Genomic DNA, 16,855 nt, shown 5'->3' with positions numbered 1-16,855 from the left:
GCAATCAATCCAAATCAGCCTTCTGCAACCTGGTGCTCTCCAGATGTTTTAGACATCAGCTCCCACAGCCCTAGCCAACCAACAGTTAGGGAAGATGGGAGTTGTAGTTAGAACATTTGGAGGACACCAGATTAGGGAAAGCTAATCTGATCCATTTTAATACCACTGAAGGACAAATTAAAATCTCTAGAAGTTGTCTAATAGTAAAGCAGTTTCAGCTATCTGGATGTATTCTAGCAACAACAACAACAAACACCTCAGCAGCTCCACCAAAAGAACCTGGATAGCTTGGTTAAAAGCTTAACCTTAAAAGCAATAATTCTTGGCAGAAGGTGAATCTTTTTTGTCTAAATAGAACATTAAAACTGATATTTCCTCCCCAAAATCTCCCATTTTCAAATGCTACTGATTGTGATTCTCCCAGCTTATTTACAGTCATGGCAGAATATGTTGAGGGGATTTTTGTAACAGAGAAAAGAAACTAATTGTTAGTAAAGAGACCTTATACAGGCAGAGTAAAACAGATGTTCTTGGCTTTCTGAAGTGTACAGTGCATAATTTCTAGAGGGAAAATTGTGTTCAGTCTGGGCTGCTGATGATTCAGAGTGATGTGTAGCATCTTACAGTCACATGTATTATGACATAAAACATGGGTGAGGAACCTCCAACCCTTGGGCCAGTCTTGGCCTGCCAGGGATCCAATCTGGCCTGTGAACCCATTTGCCCCAAATGATGCCCACCTGTCAATCAGCTGATGAGCGGGGTTAAAATCTGCTCAGGGAACAGGCGTGTAGCCCGAGGCAGCCTGTAAAATTGAGCTTCTTTCATGTGCTTCCTGGAGCAGTATCCCTTGCACCACTGGCTCCCCAGTGCCCAACAGCCAGTAATAATAATAATAATAATAATAAATTTTATTTCTAGGCCGCCTATCTGGCCGCACAAGCGGCCACTCTAGGCGGCATACAAGATAAAGTAAAATACAACATACAAAATACATAAAAACCCAAGAACTACAATATAAAATGGGGGGGGGGAAGCACCAAAGAAAAACAAAACAAAAGACAAAAACCCAGGCCACCTCACCAGCCGGCTTATGTATCCCTCCAAAGAGGGACAGGTGGTGAGAATCAGTCCTAGCTGGCTGGGTACCTGGGGCCTGGTCCTGCCAGGCAGAAGTCCCACAGGGAAGGGTGGTGGAGGTGGTGGTCCCGCAGCAGCAGCAGCCTCTCCTTCCCTTGGCAGTGATGGTCTCTTCCTCCTGCAGGCACTGGGTCTCCTTACAGTGGGCTGTAAGGTTCTTGGGAACCCCCCCTCAAGGGATTTTGACTGGTGGACAGGACAGCCCACCTGTTGATCATGTTATATCCATAATAATACCGTGTGATTGAAATCAAATTTGGCCGGCTAAGCCAATCCTGATAAGGATCTGGCCTATGGAGCCAAAAGGTTCCCATAAGCTTTTATGGTCGATAGCCTACTTCATCAGATGCATGAAGTATTATCCTGAAGATACATGGAGTGTTTGGGGGAGGGGTTGTAAACACTTAAACAAATGGCTGATTAATTGCAAAAAGTGCAATGATAATTGCATACTTAACACAGTGTGTTCCAAAAAGCCTTTGTCTTGGTTCAATCCACAATTAATAGCATTGAACCACTTGATGTACAATAATTCAGTGGTCTCATGTTGCAGTCTGCCTTTGAAGTACCTTTGCTCTAGAATGGCCACTCTAGGGTCATTTATGAGTGTCCTAGGAGCTTGAAATGTTCCCTGCTAGCTTTTTAATACTGCCATTTCTGATGTCAGATTTGTGACCATTAATTATTTGGCAAAGAGACTGTCCTATGTAGAATGCAGAAGGCCATTGCTTGCATATTGCATTAGAAGAAGGGGCATGAAACCCCTGAAGTTGTGGATGACATTGTTATGTCCTATAATAGCGCTGGCAGAGTAGATACTGGGATAAATTTGGTATCTGGGTGTGAGGCAGGCTCTGGTCCCTGTGTCCATATTTGTTTTGTGGCTTCTTGTTGCCAGACTGAAGCTGCTACTCACCAGCAACAAGCAGCCACATAATAGATATAGCAGTAACACTATGAAAGACTAAATCTAAATTCATAACCAGGGATGCAATTGTCCAGGGTCCTAGAGGGTCTTAGAGCCCTTTCTTTTTTAGGAGCAGGGTCCCTATTTCTCTAGCATTCTTTCCTGCTGATTGAAGCCAATCAGAGTGAAAGAAGGCAAGTCAGCCACTGAGAAGACTCTTCTCAGTAGCAAACACACCTTTCATGGTGATTGGCTCCTAGGGACATTTATTTTTGTATTAGATGGCACACATGGGAAGGACTGAGGAGTGTGGAGATGACAACAGAGAGCAAGCAAACACACAAGAGAAAGTGGAAAAGAAGCTAAGGGAGGGGAGAACTTGGGCTGAAGGACGGTCTCTCTTTCTCTCTCTGCTGCACAGCCTCCAGTTTGTTAACAAGGATCTTATTCTCAACCCAGCAGCAAAGAAAAAGGGGGGAAGGAAAATATATAGTTCCGTTCTAGCCCAAAGCCAGGAATAGTAAGGGGAGGAGGAAAAAAGAAAAAATACCTTTGGGGGAGGGAGTGGAGAAAGTAAGTGTGTGTAGGGGTGTGTGCAGTCAACACCAGAGGTTAGGATCAGGAATTTCCATGCTTAAGTTTTCTCCTAAAACTCGTAAGATCTGTCTAAACGCAGTTACTCTGAGTCTTAGTATAACAACCAAAAAGAAAACTCAGCAAAGAAAGTTCCTTACCTTACAGCATCTCAGTACATTTGCTCATGTAAGTGCACAAAAAAATAGCAGATTTAACTGAAAGGCAACACACGGAGATCTGCATTGATTGTTGCAATGCATCACTAAGGCAAAGTACTCCAACCAAAGTAGGCAAAAGAAAATACTTTGTACAGCACCTAGTTAAACTGTGAATCTATTACCACATGATGTAGCTACCAACTTGGCCAGCTTTAAAAGGGGATAGGATCGGGCTATCAGTGGGTCCTGAGGCAGCATGCCTCTGAATATCAGTCATTGAAGAACAGGAGAGGGGAGAATGTTGCAATCATGTCCTGCTTGAAGGCTTCCCATAGGCATCTAGTTAGCTACCATGAACAGGATGTTGGACTAGATGGACCTTTAGTCTGATGCAGCAAGGCTCTTCTGTTCACAAGCACATTCCAGTCTCTCCCTAGCCATGCCTTCTCCCCTGGGCCAGGATGGCTGGCTGGTTCTGAAGAGAGGCTTGACATCTGCAGCTAGCAACATATCTTCTGCCTTTTGTCTTCATCTTGGACTAGGCAAATGCCCTAGAGCCACAATCTTGGCTTTGTGAAATCCATCTACCTCTTCCTATCTCTAACAGGATGCAGAGGAATAGCTGCATCTCAGCCTCTCCCCTTTCCAGTAAATGGAGATGGTGAGGTGGGTCATGAGTTGGAAAGGATCAGGGACACATGCCTCCCCAACCCATCCCTGTCCTAGTAGAGGTAACATGCCCTTCCTGTACTCTTAAATGGAGCAACAGGATGGTGGCACAGAAAGTACAAGTACTCTTTGAGAGCTGGAGGGTGAGCACATCCTATTTCTACTCACCTTGCAGGAAACCTTATAAAAGGGAGAAATTGGAAGAAATGGGACTGCTCTAGTCATAGGTATCACAAGTAGGTGCAGATCCCCCACTTGTAACAATGTAGGCAGCCTTTTCTCTGTCTCCTGGCTGTAAGAACAAATGTTCCACATTTCAGGCAATCCATCTAAATTGTGTCTCTTCTCATGGAAATCCTTTGTATGATAGTTTAACATCTTGGAGTTCCAGTACTCGATGTTTGTGTCTCTGGCAAATGAAAGATTAATGTCTCAATTGTGCACAGAAGGCACAAATGCTAAGGTAAGAAAGCTGACCATCAACTGAACGAACACACACACAGGAAGCAGATGTTGTCGTGATTGCGTTGATCCAGGAACCCCACTGACCAGGTTGGTCATGGCAAATTGCAGACCTACTGGATCAAGCAGTGCTGGACTTATGCACAAGCTAAGTAAGCTTAGGGTCCGAGATTAGGAGGGGACTCTAAATACAAACAAATTGCTAAATTTTAAGTTTTAAATACTTATGTTTTAGTTAGATTGTTAATATGCAGTCTGTTAGACTGCAAACATAAAAGTTTTATTATTTTCTAATTTGTTGTCCTATTAGAGTAACAAATGTTGTGGGGCAATCTTATGTGACCTCTTATACTTGACATACCTTCCGGTTTCAGCATGTCTTGATCTGGTCCTGGTTCCAGGGCCCAATCATTCACTGTCAGCCCTTCTTCATCCAGCCAGAAGGGAGGAGGGTGAGCAGCTCTATGTTGAAGCAGTTGGATTACTAGAATGCAATGCTAGGAACCTTCCTACTATTTACAAACCATTTTCTTGCAAGGTTTATGGCAGTAGCAGGAAGCTTTCTTAAAAGTGTCACAGAAAGGGTCATGGGCCAGAAGACATCTCCTCTCTTAGAACCCCTTCAATATAGTCTCCAAACAGGGTCTAAGTACAAGCTCACTGTAAACACAGGGAGCAATGCTTAGTAGCATTATGAAAAGCAGGGAGAAGAGCGCAGCATCTAGTCACCTCCATGAAAGCAAGGTGCAAATTAATCCTCTCGTCAATTTCCTCTCAAACTGGAATCTCAGTTGGATACTGAGTGTTCTACCAGGACTCCCTCTTTAAGCCAATCAGCATTTTTCCTTTTGGCGAGTTCATTCTGATGATCTTTTTGGAGGCAATTATATAAAGAGGGTATCTGAGTTAGAAGCGTTGTCCTTCTTTAAAGATATAGCAGTGCTATGCTTGCCCCCCCTTCATACCTAAAGTTAAATCGACACTCCACATTTCACAGATGGTAGTACTTCCCTCTTCCTACTCCTGCTATTCTTCTGATTCACAGATGGCTTGCATAGGTTAGATGGTTTTTCTGGTCTGCAACTTCCAGAAATTCTGAGGTTTTGTTTCTTTCCAGTTTTCCTTGAGATTTAAAAATCTACATGAGGCAGGTGCTTATATGCCTGTATCGCTGTGGTCAAAATAATTCCAGGGAGACACAGGTCTTTGCATCAACAAGGTGGCAGCATTTTGGAGTAGATCTCCATATACCTTGCTATTCCTAGATTTTTTCCCTAGGCAGACGCTGCCTTTTGTATGTCTTGCCAAATGTGTTTTACCAGTTGTGATTCAAGTGCTCCTAAGATCCAGAATGTCCCTTACTCTACCAGAGAAAGCATAATTTTTTTTACCATACAATTGAAGACATTCTGCTCACCATTGTTGTTTCAGCTCACTCATTGGAGAACAGGCACATGCAGTAGTAATTTAAGCCTGCTGGAGTATTGATTCTCATACTTCTGACTGCAGGTTAATAGGAAATGGTTTTCTGTATGTTAGCCAACCAGTTCAGCTCTGCTACTCCTTGTATGGAAGGTTTTGTATCTCCTTTTTTTGAACAAGTTCCTGCTCTTACCAGTTTGGGCTAGGAGGATGACAAAGCCTCACCTACAGCAGAACAATGCAAGCTAGCCCCATCTCATTATGGTAAGAGAGGTGCAGAATACCCACCTTTACTGTCCCCTCTACAGATTTATAGTACAAAAATGCCTTTTGGGGGGGGGGGCTTTTTAAAAAAACTAACGATGCAACAAACACTCAACTTTGCCCAAGGAACAACAGCTCAGTCACCACTTAATAACACTAGTATCTTTTTAACAAAACAAAAATATAAATGATTTACACACATACCTGTGTGTGCCCCCTTACATCAAATGATGTTACACCCCACTAGTCTATTGGTCATCATCCCTGTGATGTAATGAAACCGTTACATCACACTGATCAGTGGTGCATCATCTCCTGTTTGGGAGAGATTTATTACCACAAAGTAAAATGAAAAGCATTTTCAGGGAAACATGCATTTATTGTTAAGCATTTGCAGTGGAAATAAAACATTTCTAAAGTGTATTTTTAAAAACTGCATACAAAAGAGTTGCACGGTTTTTATTTTCAAGAGATGCAAACACCAACGTTGCATTCCAGCCCACTCACTCACATTGAAGTGAAATGTTCAGTTGAAAACTTCCTACAGGTAGCCTTTGTTGTCTTGGTTGGTTGAGAAGAAAAAGCAAAACAAAAAAAACCACACAACATAGGAGATGGAAAATGATAACAGATCACCAAGGATCTTCAACAGTACTATGTGGAGGGGGGGTTCAGAAAGGAGATGCCCCCTCTAAATACCGATGTAGAGCACCACGGTGCAAACTTTAATATGCTCTCACAGCACTTTTGATCTTGTTGGCATCATTCTGTTTTTTTCAAACTAGAGGATAGATTCTTCCCATTACAGAATACATGACTAACCAGAAAGAAGCACTATAGTACAATACACAGCTTGCAAGCTTTCATCCTTTGGGAGTGGATTCAGAGTTGATTATAGTAAAACAAAAAATAAGCAAGCAGGTACGGGCACTTGATGGCACACAGTAGAAGAGTAGGCTAGTTATGTAAGGCATGTTTTCACCAAGGATTGGCTTATGTATTGGGCAACCCCACGAAAACACTTTAGGAGCTTGAACCTGCTGTCCAGCATGGATGTGCCATGCTCACGTTGAAGCAGAGGGAGGGAATACTGATGCCTTGACATTGGTGCCCTATGCACAATTGCTGCTACTGTTGCCATTGTAGTTGCACTTTTCCTCATCTTGCATACATGTGAAATCATTTACTAATGCTTGTTCAGGAAGTCTCAGATTGAGACATTAGAACCATCATTGCCATCATTACGTCATAAAATAGAACAAATGGTTGGGAAGGCAAAGTGCACATTCCACAGCGTACAACTTCTATTGAACAAGTTTGGGTTTGCATAGTTTTCTGACTTTGCAACAATTTGGCTTATTGAAGGCAAAGTTATTTTCAAACACTCAATTTCTCCTTTCAGACAGATTACTGAAGTTTGGATCTGAGGTATTCCCCTCCAAAGACACCATAAAAGAAAATTTAATTACATTATGTAAGTACCTGACTGAAACATGTTTAATAATAAATGCTAAGGTAAAATGCTGCTGAATTGCCTTGTTTCCATAGCACAGGCCACTTGGAGTACAAAATGTTTTCAGTACTTCATTTCTTAACAGCTTTTAATGATGGCAGCTTGAGATATAAAGAAAACATGAACTTGGCTTTTCATTTTTTTGGTACCCAATTACATATGTGGAGTGTTTTTTGCACTTGAGGTGATTTGTTGCGGCCCCTGACAATGGGAAGGGCACCTCTTCTCTTGCCTCCGTGATAACGGTACTGAAGTCAAAGGCTGGAATATGTCTCAGCATCCACTGAGACAAACCAGTTCCAACTACCTTGTTTAACTATTTAAAATATATAGACTGTTAGTTCCCACAAACACAATATTGCATAATCAGCTTTAAGATCAACAGGTATCACAGCACCATCTATGTGGAACAGGTGAATTGTGCAGCAACTCTTCCACCCTAACAGCACAGGCCATGACTGTAAGGGTGCCCAATCAATATTTTTTTTAAGTAATGAGAAGTGAAAGATTTACTGAATAGTTATTATTAAAGCCCAGCAATTAGACTGATCTGGCTACCATTTTGCATCTATTCAGCTCAATTACCTACCAAGCGCTATACACATACCTTTAGCAACTCAGTCCTAGTCGGCATCAACCTCAGTTAAGGATTCTTGTTCAATGTACTTCCTCACCCTTGAGATACTTCCACTCTCTCAGGTGCAATGGCAAAACCAGTTATTACATTAGAACCATGAAAAGAAAACCTAGCACCTGTACAGTAATATATGAATTCCTTCACCCTTACCCCACCCCCTCTCATGCACACACACAATGTTCTGTAATGTGCAGTATAGCCAAGGGAAAAGGCATAGCTATTATGTTTAGCATAAGTTTTTTCTTGTGTGTTCAAAGCCTTTCTAGTCTCATTTAACACAATCACAGAAAGCTTTGTTAGAATGATTAATATATAGATGGAAAAGCAGAAGACATGTTATCCCATCTAACCACTTCCATGTTCTTTCCTTTAATAACTTGCAAGAACAAGGAAAATGTAATCTATCAGCCATTTACACAATTACCACCAGGGTAAACAATATTGTAGATGATTTCATCAAAACATAGACCATAAAAAAAATACAAACACAAACGGCAGATTGCCAGGATTATGTTGGCCCTGGCTACTATTTAACAAAAACTTTGCTGAGCAGCAGCTTGTTAAAAAAAATAAATATATATCAAGGAAAAACAAGAATCACATTTCCTTTGGCATCTGAAAGTGATTTACATGATTGCAAGAAAAACCATATAATCACTGAATGCATAAATAGGATGTGAAGAGATCAACAGGGTTGCATTTTGCACAGATAAAAACTACATTTTCTTCTTCTGTGTCCTAATAAATGAATCTATAAGCAGTTTAAACATATTGCAGAAAATAAGTCTGCTTCAGTTAGGTTCTCTAACTAAGAGTCATCTCTTCTATTTCTCTACTTTGCATGAGATGCTTAACAGTTACATCAAATGGCTGATTAGCAGAACTGGTGATGTAGCCCACTGCCTGTTCTTCAATGAAAAAATGATCTGATCCAAACTTTCCTATCTACAGTACCAAAGAGCTGGGGTGGGAATAGGAAAACAACCTTGAAGAATTCTGTATTTTCACAATATGCTGTCACATTTCCTTATTTTTGCTCAAAAGCAATTCCTGATGCAGTTCTGTAATGATATTACAACTTTCAACAAAGGTATAAAAAGTAATGATTTGGTGATAACTGTATGTACAATTGTTTTAGCAGAAACTTCTACTTGTGTTTAATATATGTACAGTAAAAAAAAAAACCAAGACTTTCAAGTGTCAAGTAGGGGAAAATGTGCACAAGAGGGACTTAAAGGTTTTACAAGCAACCCCTACCTAAAATAATGTCCAAAATAAAAACTAAGACGCTTCTGCCTCAAAACTGATTGCATCATAGCAAATACTAGAGAAAAGAGGTGGCATTCTCAGTGTTAACAGAGAATCAAATCTTCTCGGCAAATTCATTCTAACCAGAATTTATTGAAAGAGGTTTGATTTCTGCATAAGAAACAAAAGAGCAGCTCCACTAGCTTGTGCTATGTTCAGATATACCAAACCTTTATACAACTGTGTAGAAATTACAATGGTTGAAACACTTTTACTGGTTGTTCAAAATATACCACTTGGAAGCGGAAAACTAGGCTACTTTAAATGGCACATACCCACAAATCCTGGAGAGTTTCTAGTGTGTTATTGTAGTTGCATGTGCATCTGAAGGAGGGGGGCAAAGAGGTAAAGAAGAAATGGAGGATTGCTACTCCTTAAGAGGTGAAAACATTTCCGAGTAGACTCTCATTCTGATCTATGAGCACATTTGGAAAGTCTTAGGAAAAAGTTACAAGAATGAATACTCAAACAGTACTTCAAACAGTGCTCTGTTCAGTTTACCCTACTTTTAAAAAAGTGTTCTATGTAAATTACAAGCATGCAAATATAAGGTCAGTCCACAGGCACATAGGATCCATGTTAAAAAAAACTGTAAGGTAGCTGGGATGAGTGACATCAATGACTGATGATTATGGACACAATCAGATGTGTTCTGAATAAATTCTTAAAAGTCAAAATCCTGATGCAAATTCCTGCTAGTCTTGTGTCACACTGCTAACACTAAAGTAGACATGTCGTCCCCCATTGTTTTAGCCAAGCTCAAGGAATTTACAATATTTAGTAAGAAAAAATTAAAGTATTTCCCCTTTTTAATTTACACAGACATTTAATTAGCTTTATTTACAGAGCAGTTTTTTTCAGTCTCCAATAGTGCCTAGATAGCATTAGGCAAGAATGCCAGTTTTAAAAGAGAATCTATATAGAAACCTAAAATAAGAGATGGTGACGCTCCTGAAGAAGGGGCAAGCTGGACTACAGAAGCAGTTCTCTACACATGGCTCAGTTACTCAGAAGTAGTTCTGTTGCTGTCTCTACATCCCATGATTTTGATGACAAGGCCACTATTACTGCATTCTGTAAAGACAAAAATAAAATACTGATGTCAGTGTGTGCACCTGTTCTTTATAAACCCACCTGCAGCACTAGACTGAAGGAAAGCTCATGCATTAGTTTGACCACTGCTAAATGAAAGCCAGACACTTAACCGAAAGTCAACATTCAATGGGTTTTCCTCAACTTCAGAAGTAATGAAAAGATGGTTAATCAAGGCATAATACAAAGATATTCTAACAGCAACTTCCATCCAAGTAAGCAAGAAAAGTATCTTAAGCAAGCATGCCTTTTAACTTGGATTCTGTTGCTGTCCATAGCAGGACACCTTCTCTGGTTTATCACTTTTGTAAGAAGAAACAATACTTACCCTATCAAAGCCCATAGCACAAAGGTTTTCTATCTTTTTGGTGTATTCTGGACTAGAAACTGGTGCTCCAGCATACACATGTGCCCAAAGCCGAGCCGTCTGTTTAAACATTTCTGGATTTTGTTTGTACTACACCAAAAAAAGAAAAGTAGTTAATTCATACAACTGTCCAAACTCAAAAGAGGTTTTGCATTCAAATAGCACTAACTGAATTACCTTGGCATCCAATCTGGGGTACATATATGCCTAAAATAATAATGCCTAATGACTGAGATGTCTTGTCACCAATGTTTGTAGATCCAGGTTATAAAGGAATAATTGCAATCTATACATAAACATGCCATAAGACTTCAATTTAAGGTATTACATGTAGGACAACACAGTGCAATTGCATTTCTATAATACTCTTGTAATTTACAGAAACTCTTTAATTATCAAAGCAGCATCGGTTAGAATTAAAGCCAATGAAAAAATTAAAGCCAATACCAAAATAGTGGCAGGTTTCATTCCTCTTCATACCAGGACATTTTAAAACAAAACATTTCTGCAAGTTACTTGTGTATGTGTGTGGGGGGGGGGGACGGGGGAGCATGGCCAGGGATGATGGGAGGTGTAATCCAAAAACATCTGAATGGCCGGTTAACCACCCGATTTAGATAAACTTGCCTAGTAATCTCTGAAAGTATTTGATTGTAAGCAATTTCAAAATTGAAACCTCATATTCACTTAGCAGTCACAATTATAAAGTATGAATATGTTTGCTGTACGAGTACTAAGCTTTCAATACCTTTTACTCTATATATTCTAAGTAAACCTTTCACTTTATATTTAGGCCTGTGGTTATTAACTAATCACACACCGTTTCTAGTTTTCCTATGAAGTATTTCCTTTGCTTCATATCCTTCTTATATTAGGCCTCTAGTCAGCCTTTCCCAATCTTTGGGTCTCCAGATGTTGCTGGACTACAACTCCCAGTCAGCCACAGCCAGCATGGCCAATGGTCAGGAATTATGGGAACTGTAGTCCAGCAACATCTGGAAACCCAAAGGTTGGGAAACGCTGTGGATGTCTAGAATACCAATATATTATTTCAATATTGTTTTAAATTATTCATCTTTTTCTATCAATTCTATTTTCAAAGTACTCCAAATTATTCATCTTTTTCTATCAATTCTATTTTCAAAGTACTCCAAATGAGGAATGAATGTTATGTTACAAGAGAACACTCTGCTACCAGGAAAGAAGCAAGAAGCAATGTGTTGTTAGCTTCATCACAAGCTTAAACATTGCAAAGCAACTCCTAGTAACTGCATCTGCCTCCAGGTTAACAGGGAACTGTGTATGGTAAAAACTGGAAGAAGGTAAGTACAGTCTAGAAACTCATCTTCCCTGAAGGGGAACCAAGGCCCAGCTGGATGGCACAGGCTGCCTGATTTCCACTCTGAACACCCCAAGACCATCATTCACAAGACAGAGCTTAAGTCTCTAACCATGTGCAGACAGCCTTCAATCAAGATAACAAAAGGTGTGAAAGAAACTTGAGCATCTTGACAGCTGGGCCTGGGTCTGGGCAAGAGACATACCTTTGGGCAAGAACTACGCACCCACCCACAGCAGTGAGATGCACCTTGCCATTTGCTCGGGTCTTCCTTATTCCAAGCTCCTAGGCTGGTCACATAGTTGTAGCCAGGGTAGCAATCTTGGTACCTAGCTTCCTTCCTTGCAGAGTAAGTGCGTGTCCATGTGCGCTCTTTGCTTTTCTAAATGATATTCAATAAACATGGCATTCTTGCCTCTTCCCATACACAAGAGTCTCATCAATTTATGAAAGACTGGGCTTTATGTACAACATGAGAACTTTTGTATATGTAAGGTAAAGGTGTCCCCACACTTGTAGTGCGAGTCGTTTCCGACTCTTAGGGTGACGTCTTGCGACGTTTACTAGGCAGACCATATATATGGGGTGGGATTGCCAGTTCCTTCCTCGGCCTTTCTTTACCCCCCAGCGTATGCCAGGTACTCATTTTACCGACCATGGATGGATGGAAGGCTGAGTGGACCTCGACCCCTTTTACCGGAGATTCAACTTCCTCCTTTCGTTGGAATCGAACTCCAGCCGTGAGCAGAACTGCGTAACCACCACTTACCACTCTGCACCACGGAGGATCTTTTTGTATATGTAGTTAAGTGCTATGGCAAGTAGTTGGCAAGATGGACAGAGAACTGTTAACTTGAACACAACATATTGCTTTAGGGCCAGATACCTGCTGTCAAGAAATACATTATTCTGAGTCTAGACATGACAAACAGCTCTCAAACTGTTTAGCTGTATTAATTTTCACTTCACCCTTTATCTTTTGGATTCCCCAAAGTGTCTAGTCCTCAAATCCACTGTTAAGAGAACTAGCTAGCAAGCAAAGCACAACTTAATCAAATTAATTGAACTTATCCTGAAGACTTTCAGAAGTATATAAAAAATCAATACTGTCAAGACACATCTAGTATAGGAAATTACTCACTGTAGAGGTGTGACTGCAAAAATCCAACAATAAAGTATGCTACGCACACTCCTATCTAGTTTGTATGTGTATTTTATGCAGTTCCTACTACATACTAGTAAAAAGTTCACAAAGCCAGTATTGAACAACTTAAAAATCTTCCCTACTTTGATAACTTGTTTTTACATCACCCTTTCAAAATTCTGTATAAATATATTAGTCATGATGTGAGGGAGTCCATGCACCTGATTTTCTGAGACAGATCTCTTTAGAACCTTCCCCTACACAGTTGTCAAACTACTCTTCAAGTGTCCAATTTCAACTGGGGGGGGAGGGGAATGCTTCTACTAGAAGCTTTAGAAAGAGCTTGTACACATGCCTGTATTGTATCCTTGATGAGCTGCCCTGCAGAGTTGTTCTGTGTGGTCCAGAGATTGGTCATTTCTGACCCGGGGGGGGGGGGCAGACCTCTGAAGCACACATTGTCTAATAATAACTGGCTGGCTAAACACTTTGAGGATAAAGTTGCTCAGGTCTGCAGTGATTCAGATGCCAGTATTGTGGCAGCCGAGGTGTCCCAACGTAACATTGGGCCCAGTATTGTGGGATCAGTTCCCGTTAATGCGGCCTGATGACGTGGACAGGATGCTTGCAGTGATGCACCCATCCACCTGCTCATTAGATCTTTGTCTTTCCTGGCTTATAAAAGCTAGTCAGAGTGGGGTGACTGAAAGGGTCATGGGCATAGTAAGCACCTCTCTGTGTGATGAAGTATTGCCTGCTGCCCTCAAAGAGACACTTTAAGAAGTGTCCACTTCTTAAAAAGCCCACTCTGGACCCAATGGAGTGTAGTAACTGTAGACCTATCGCCAACTTCCCTTTCTTGGCAAAGGTGGTGGAGAAGGTGGCTGTGAAGCAATTACAGGCATCCCTGAATGAGACTCATTACCTAGATCCACTACAATCTGGGTGCAGATGGAGTTGAATCAGCCTTGGTCATCCTGATGGACCATCTTTATTGTGAGAGTGACAGAGGGAGTGCAACCCAGTTACTTCTGCTAGATCTTTCAGTGGCTTTTGATACCATTGACTATGGTATCTCCCTGCACTGACACAGTGGTGTGGGTATCAGGGGCACCATATTACAATGGTTCCGTTCTTACCTACAGGGCCATGTTCAGACAGTAGCATTGAGTGAGTACTCCTCGCCCCCTGGCACTTGTGCTATGGAGTTCCATAGAGTACTTTCCTTTCCCCAGTACTATTTAATATCTATATGAAGCCATCGGGAGTGGTCATTAGGAGTTTTGGAGCAAGGTGTCATCAGTACGCTGATGACATACAGCTCTATTTCTCCATAACATCTGAATCAGGAGAGGCTGTGAAAGCTCTGGATTGGTGTGTGAATGTGTGTGCATGAGGGCCAATAAACTGTGCAGGAATCCTGGGAAGATGGATGCTCTTTGGGAGCGTGGTTCCCATGTCGAGGAGATAGGCAAGTTACCTCTTCTGTACAGGGTTGCACTCCCCCTGAAGGAGCAGGTGTATAACTTGGGGTACTCCTGGATGCATCTCTGTCACTGGAGGCTTAACTGTCCTCTGTGCCTACGAGTGCCTTTTACCAGGTTTGTCTGATTCACCAGTATGGCGATTCCTGGACAGGCATTGCCTGACCACTGCAGTCCATGAGTTGGTAACCTTAAGACTGGATTACTGCAATAAGCTCGGGCCTGGTTCAGAAGCTCCAGCTAGTGCAGAATGTGGCAGCCAGACTGCTGATGGGGCTGATATGTGACACTATTATTAAAACATCTGCACTCATTACCCATTCACTACTGACCCAAGTTCAAGGTCCTTGTATTAATTTACAAATCCCTAAACAATTTAGGTCCAGGGTACCAGGGACCACCTGATCATTGAGATCATCTGCTGGAGTATCATTGGTCATTCCCCAAGTTGGCAAAGCTCATTGGCAACAAGAAGAAACCAAACCTTTAGTGTCATTCACCAAGCCCTGTGGAATGCTCTGTCAACAGAGCTTCAGCATGCACCTTCTGTTCTGATTTTTAAACGCCTGCTGAAAGCTTTTCTATATCACCAGGCTTATAAAGGCAATTGAGACAGTATCTTTCTGCATGAATTAGTTAATGATTTCTGATTTTAAATGTTTATATGGTTTTAGTTTGTAAACGGCTTTATTTTTTATGAATAGTGGCATATAAATATTTTTATGTTAAAAAAAAAAATCCCACACTGCTTTTTTAACTTGGGAGTGTGAAGACCAGTTAGAGGCTTTGAGATGAGCAACTTCAGAGAGGCAATCTTTCTGAAAATATGGATGAATGTGCCCCTATTAACGTAATTATACCAGTTTTTTTAAAAGAAAAAAGGAGGCAAATTATCTGAGAAGATATTTTGATAAGTTTTTTTTGTCACTTGAAATTGACCTTATGACCTTGTCTCCCTTTCAATCCCATCCTTTCAATAAACAGTCATTAACTTTTTCAGTACTCTTACGCTAGGATTCTGGAAAACAAGATGCATGTCATTTAGAGTCAGCACCATTTTCAGGTATTCAGCCATGGCCTGCTTATAACGGTGAAAGTAAGCAATTGCACCAGGGCCCAAGCCTGAAAGGGGGCCCAGACTTCAAGTGTTCTTTCTTTTTCAAAGGAAGACTCTAGCCCTCCTAGAACGAAAGTTATTAAGCAAAATATGCTGATGCTTGCCTAAGAAATTTCTGTGAGACTAGCCAGCATGGCTGCTCCTCCCTTTCAGGGTTTTTAGCCCATAAGTGAAGTCAGAACTGTGACTGATGAGTGAGTTATTTGGACACCAGGTTATAGGAATCTCTGGGGTCCTAAAGAGCTGCTGTTTCCCCGTCTCCTTTCCATGCATTTTAATTTCCTGCTTTTGGCTCATTTTCTAGTCCTTGGAATAGCCATAGTTTGCACTTCCTTTCTCTCTAGCAACCAGGATGCATCTTTCCTGTTATGAGTTCATCTGAGATCAGGTAGCGCCTATACATTATCATGTAGTAGTATTTGCAGAAAATAAGTGTCCGTGGGTGATAAAGTATTCCCCCCCCCCCAACGGCAAACACAAAATGTGAAAAAGTTGCAAACAAGCTTAGGCATGTCTCTTGTAGTGCAACAGATGAAGTCCAGGAACTCATTAAAAATTTACTGTATTGTTAAATTATAGTACAATGGTATTGCATATCTACTCAGAAGTATGTCTCTTTGTGTTTAATAATACTCCCAGGTAAGTGGGTTCAGGACTGCAAAATCAAACAATAATGTTAACACAATCAAATTATTATTAATAAAATACACATTATGTCATAACATTTAAAAATCCTGTTAGTTTTCGCAGTGGTTTTGCCACTAGTTTAGAACATTGGAAAGTGGGAGCTGGTTTTTTGTTTTAAACTAAGCAATTAAGAAAAATGCTGACTCTGTGCTTTACTTTACTATTCCACCTGTAAAAGCAAAATAGTAAAAAGGAAAAAACCACCATTTTTAAAATGAAAGCAAATCACTCTGCTTTCTACAGTTCCCTAACCCCCAGCAGCTACAGCAATCTGCCAGCGTTGTGCAAATCTCAACAGGCAGCCTCCCACTGGTATCAGCAATAAGTCAGAACTGTCTTTGTTGCCTTCCACCTCTGTGGGTAGCTGAGCCTATATTTCGCGCGGCTGGTTGCTGTTGGTTGCGCAACTGGAATCGTGGATGACCCCAAGCTTGTCTGTTAACATGGAATCTCACCTCCTTCCTCCAAATCTAGATGGACGAAAGGACTGGTATGGTTGGAAGTGGCAAAAAAGGTGCCAGTCATCTCGTCTTTTACTTGCTACTGGCACTGCTTTCTTCTTTTCTTTC

At 41.0% G+C, this 16,855-nt stretch overlaps 1 protein-coding gene across 1 annotated transcript in view; it reads right to left on the bottom strand.

Annotated features, from left to right (window-relative positions):
• Positions 1-9,129: 9,129 nt before the first annotated feature.
• UBE2K (ubiquitin conjugating enzyme E2 K) overlaps positions 9,130-16,855 on the bottom strand; it is a 54,628-nt gene continuing 46,902 nt past the window's right edge. Inside the window, exons 6-7 of the mRNA XM_061582925.1 lie at positions 10,477-10,605; positions 9,130-10,130 (exon numbers count right to left, since the gene is read on the bottom strand). Coding sequence (XP_061438909.1) covers positions 10,056-10,130; positions 10,477-10,605 — 204 coding nt within the window. The 3' untranslated portion in view covers positions 9,130-10,055. The remainder of the gene's footprint in view (positions 10,131-10,476; positions 10,606-16,855) is intronic.

This window comes from Rhineura floridana, chromosome 9 (genome assembly GCF_030035675.1).
Source record: "Rhineura floridana isolate rRhiFlo1 chromosome 9, rRhiFlo1.hap2, whole genome shotgun sequence".
NCBI classification, from domain to species: domain Eukaryota; kingdom Metazoa; phylum Chordata; class Lepidosauria; order Squamata; family Rhineuridae; genus Rhineura; species Rhineura floridana.
The sequence above is the reverse complement of the archived record's forward strand: the minus strand, read 5'-3'. Positions and strand labels throughout refer to the sequence as shown.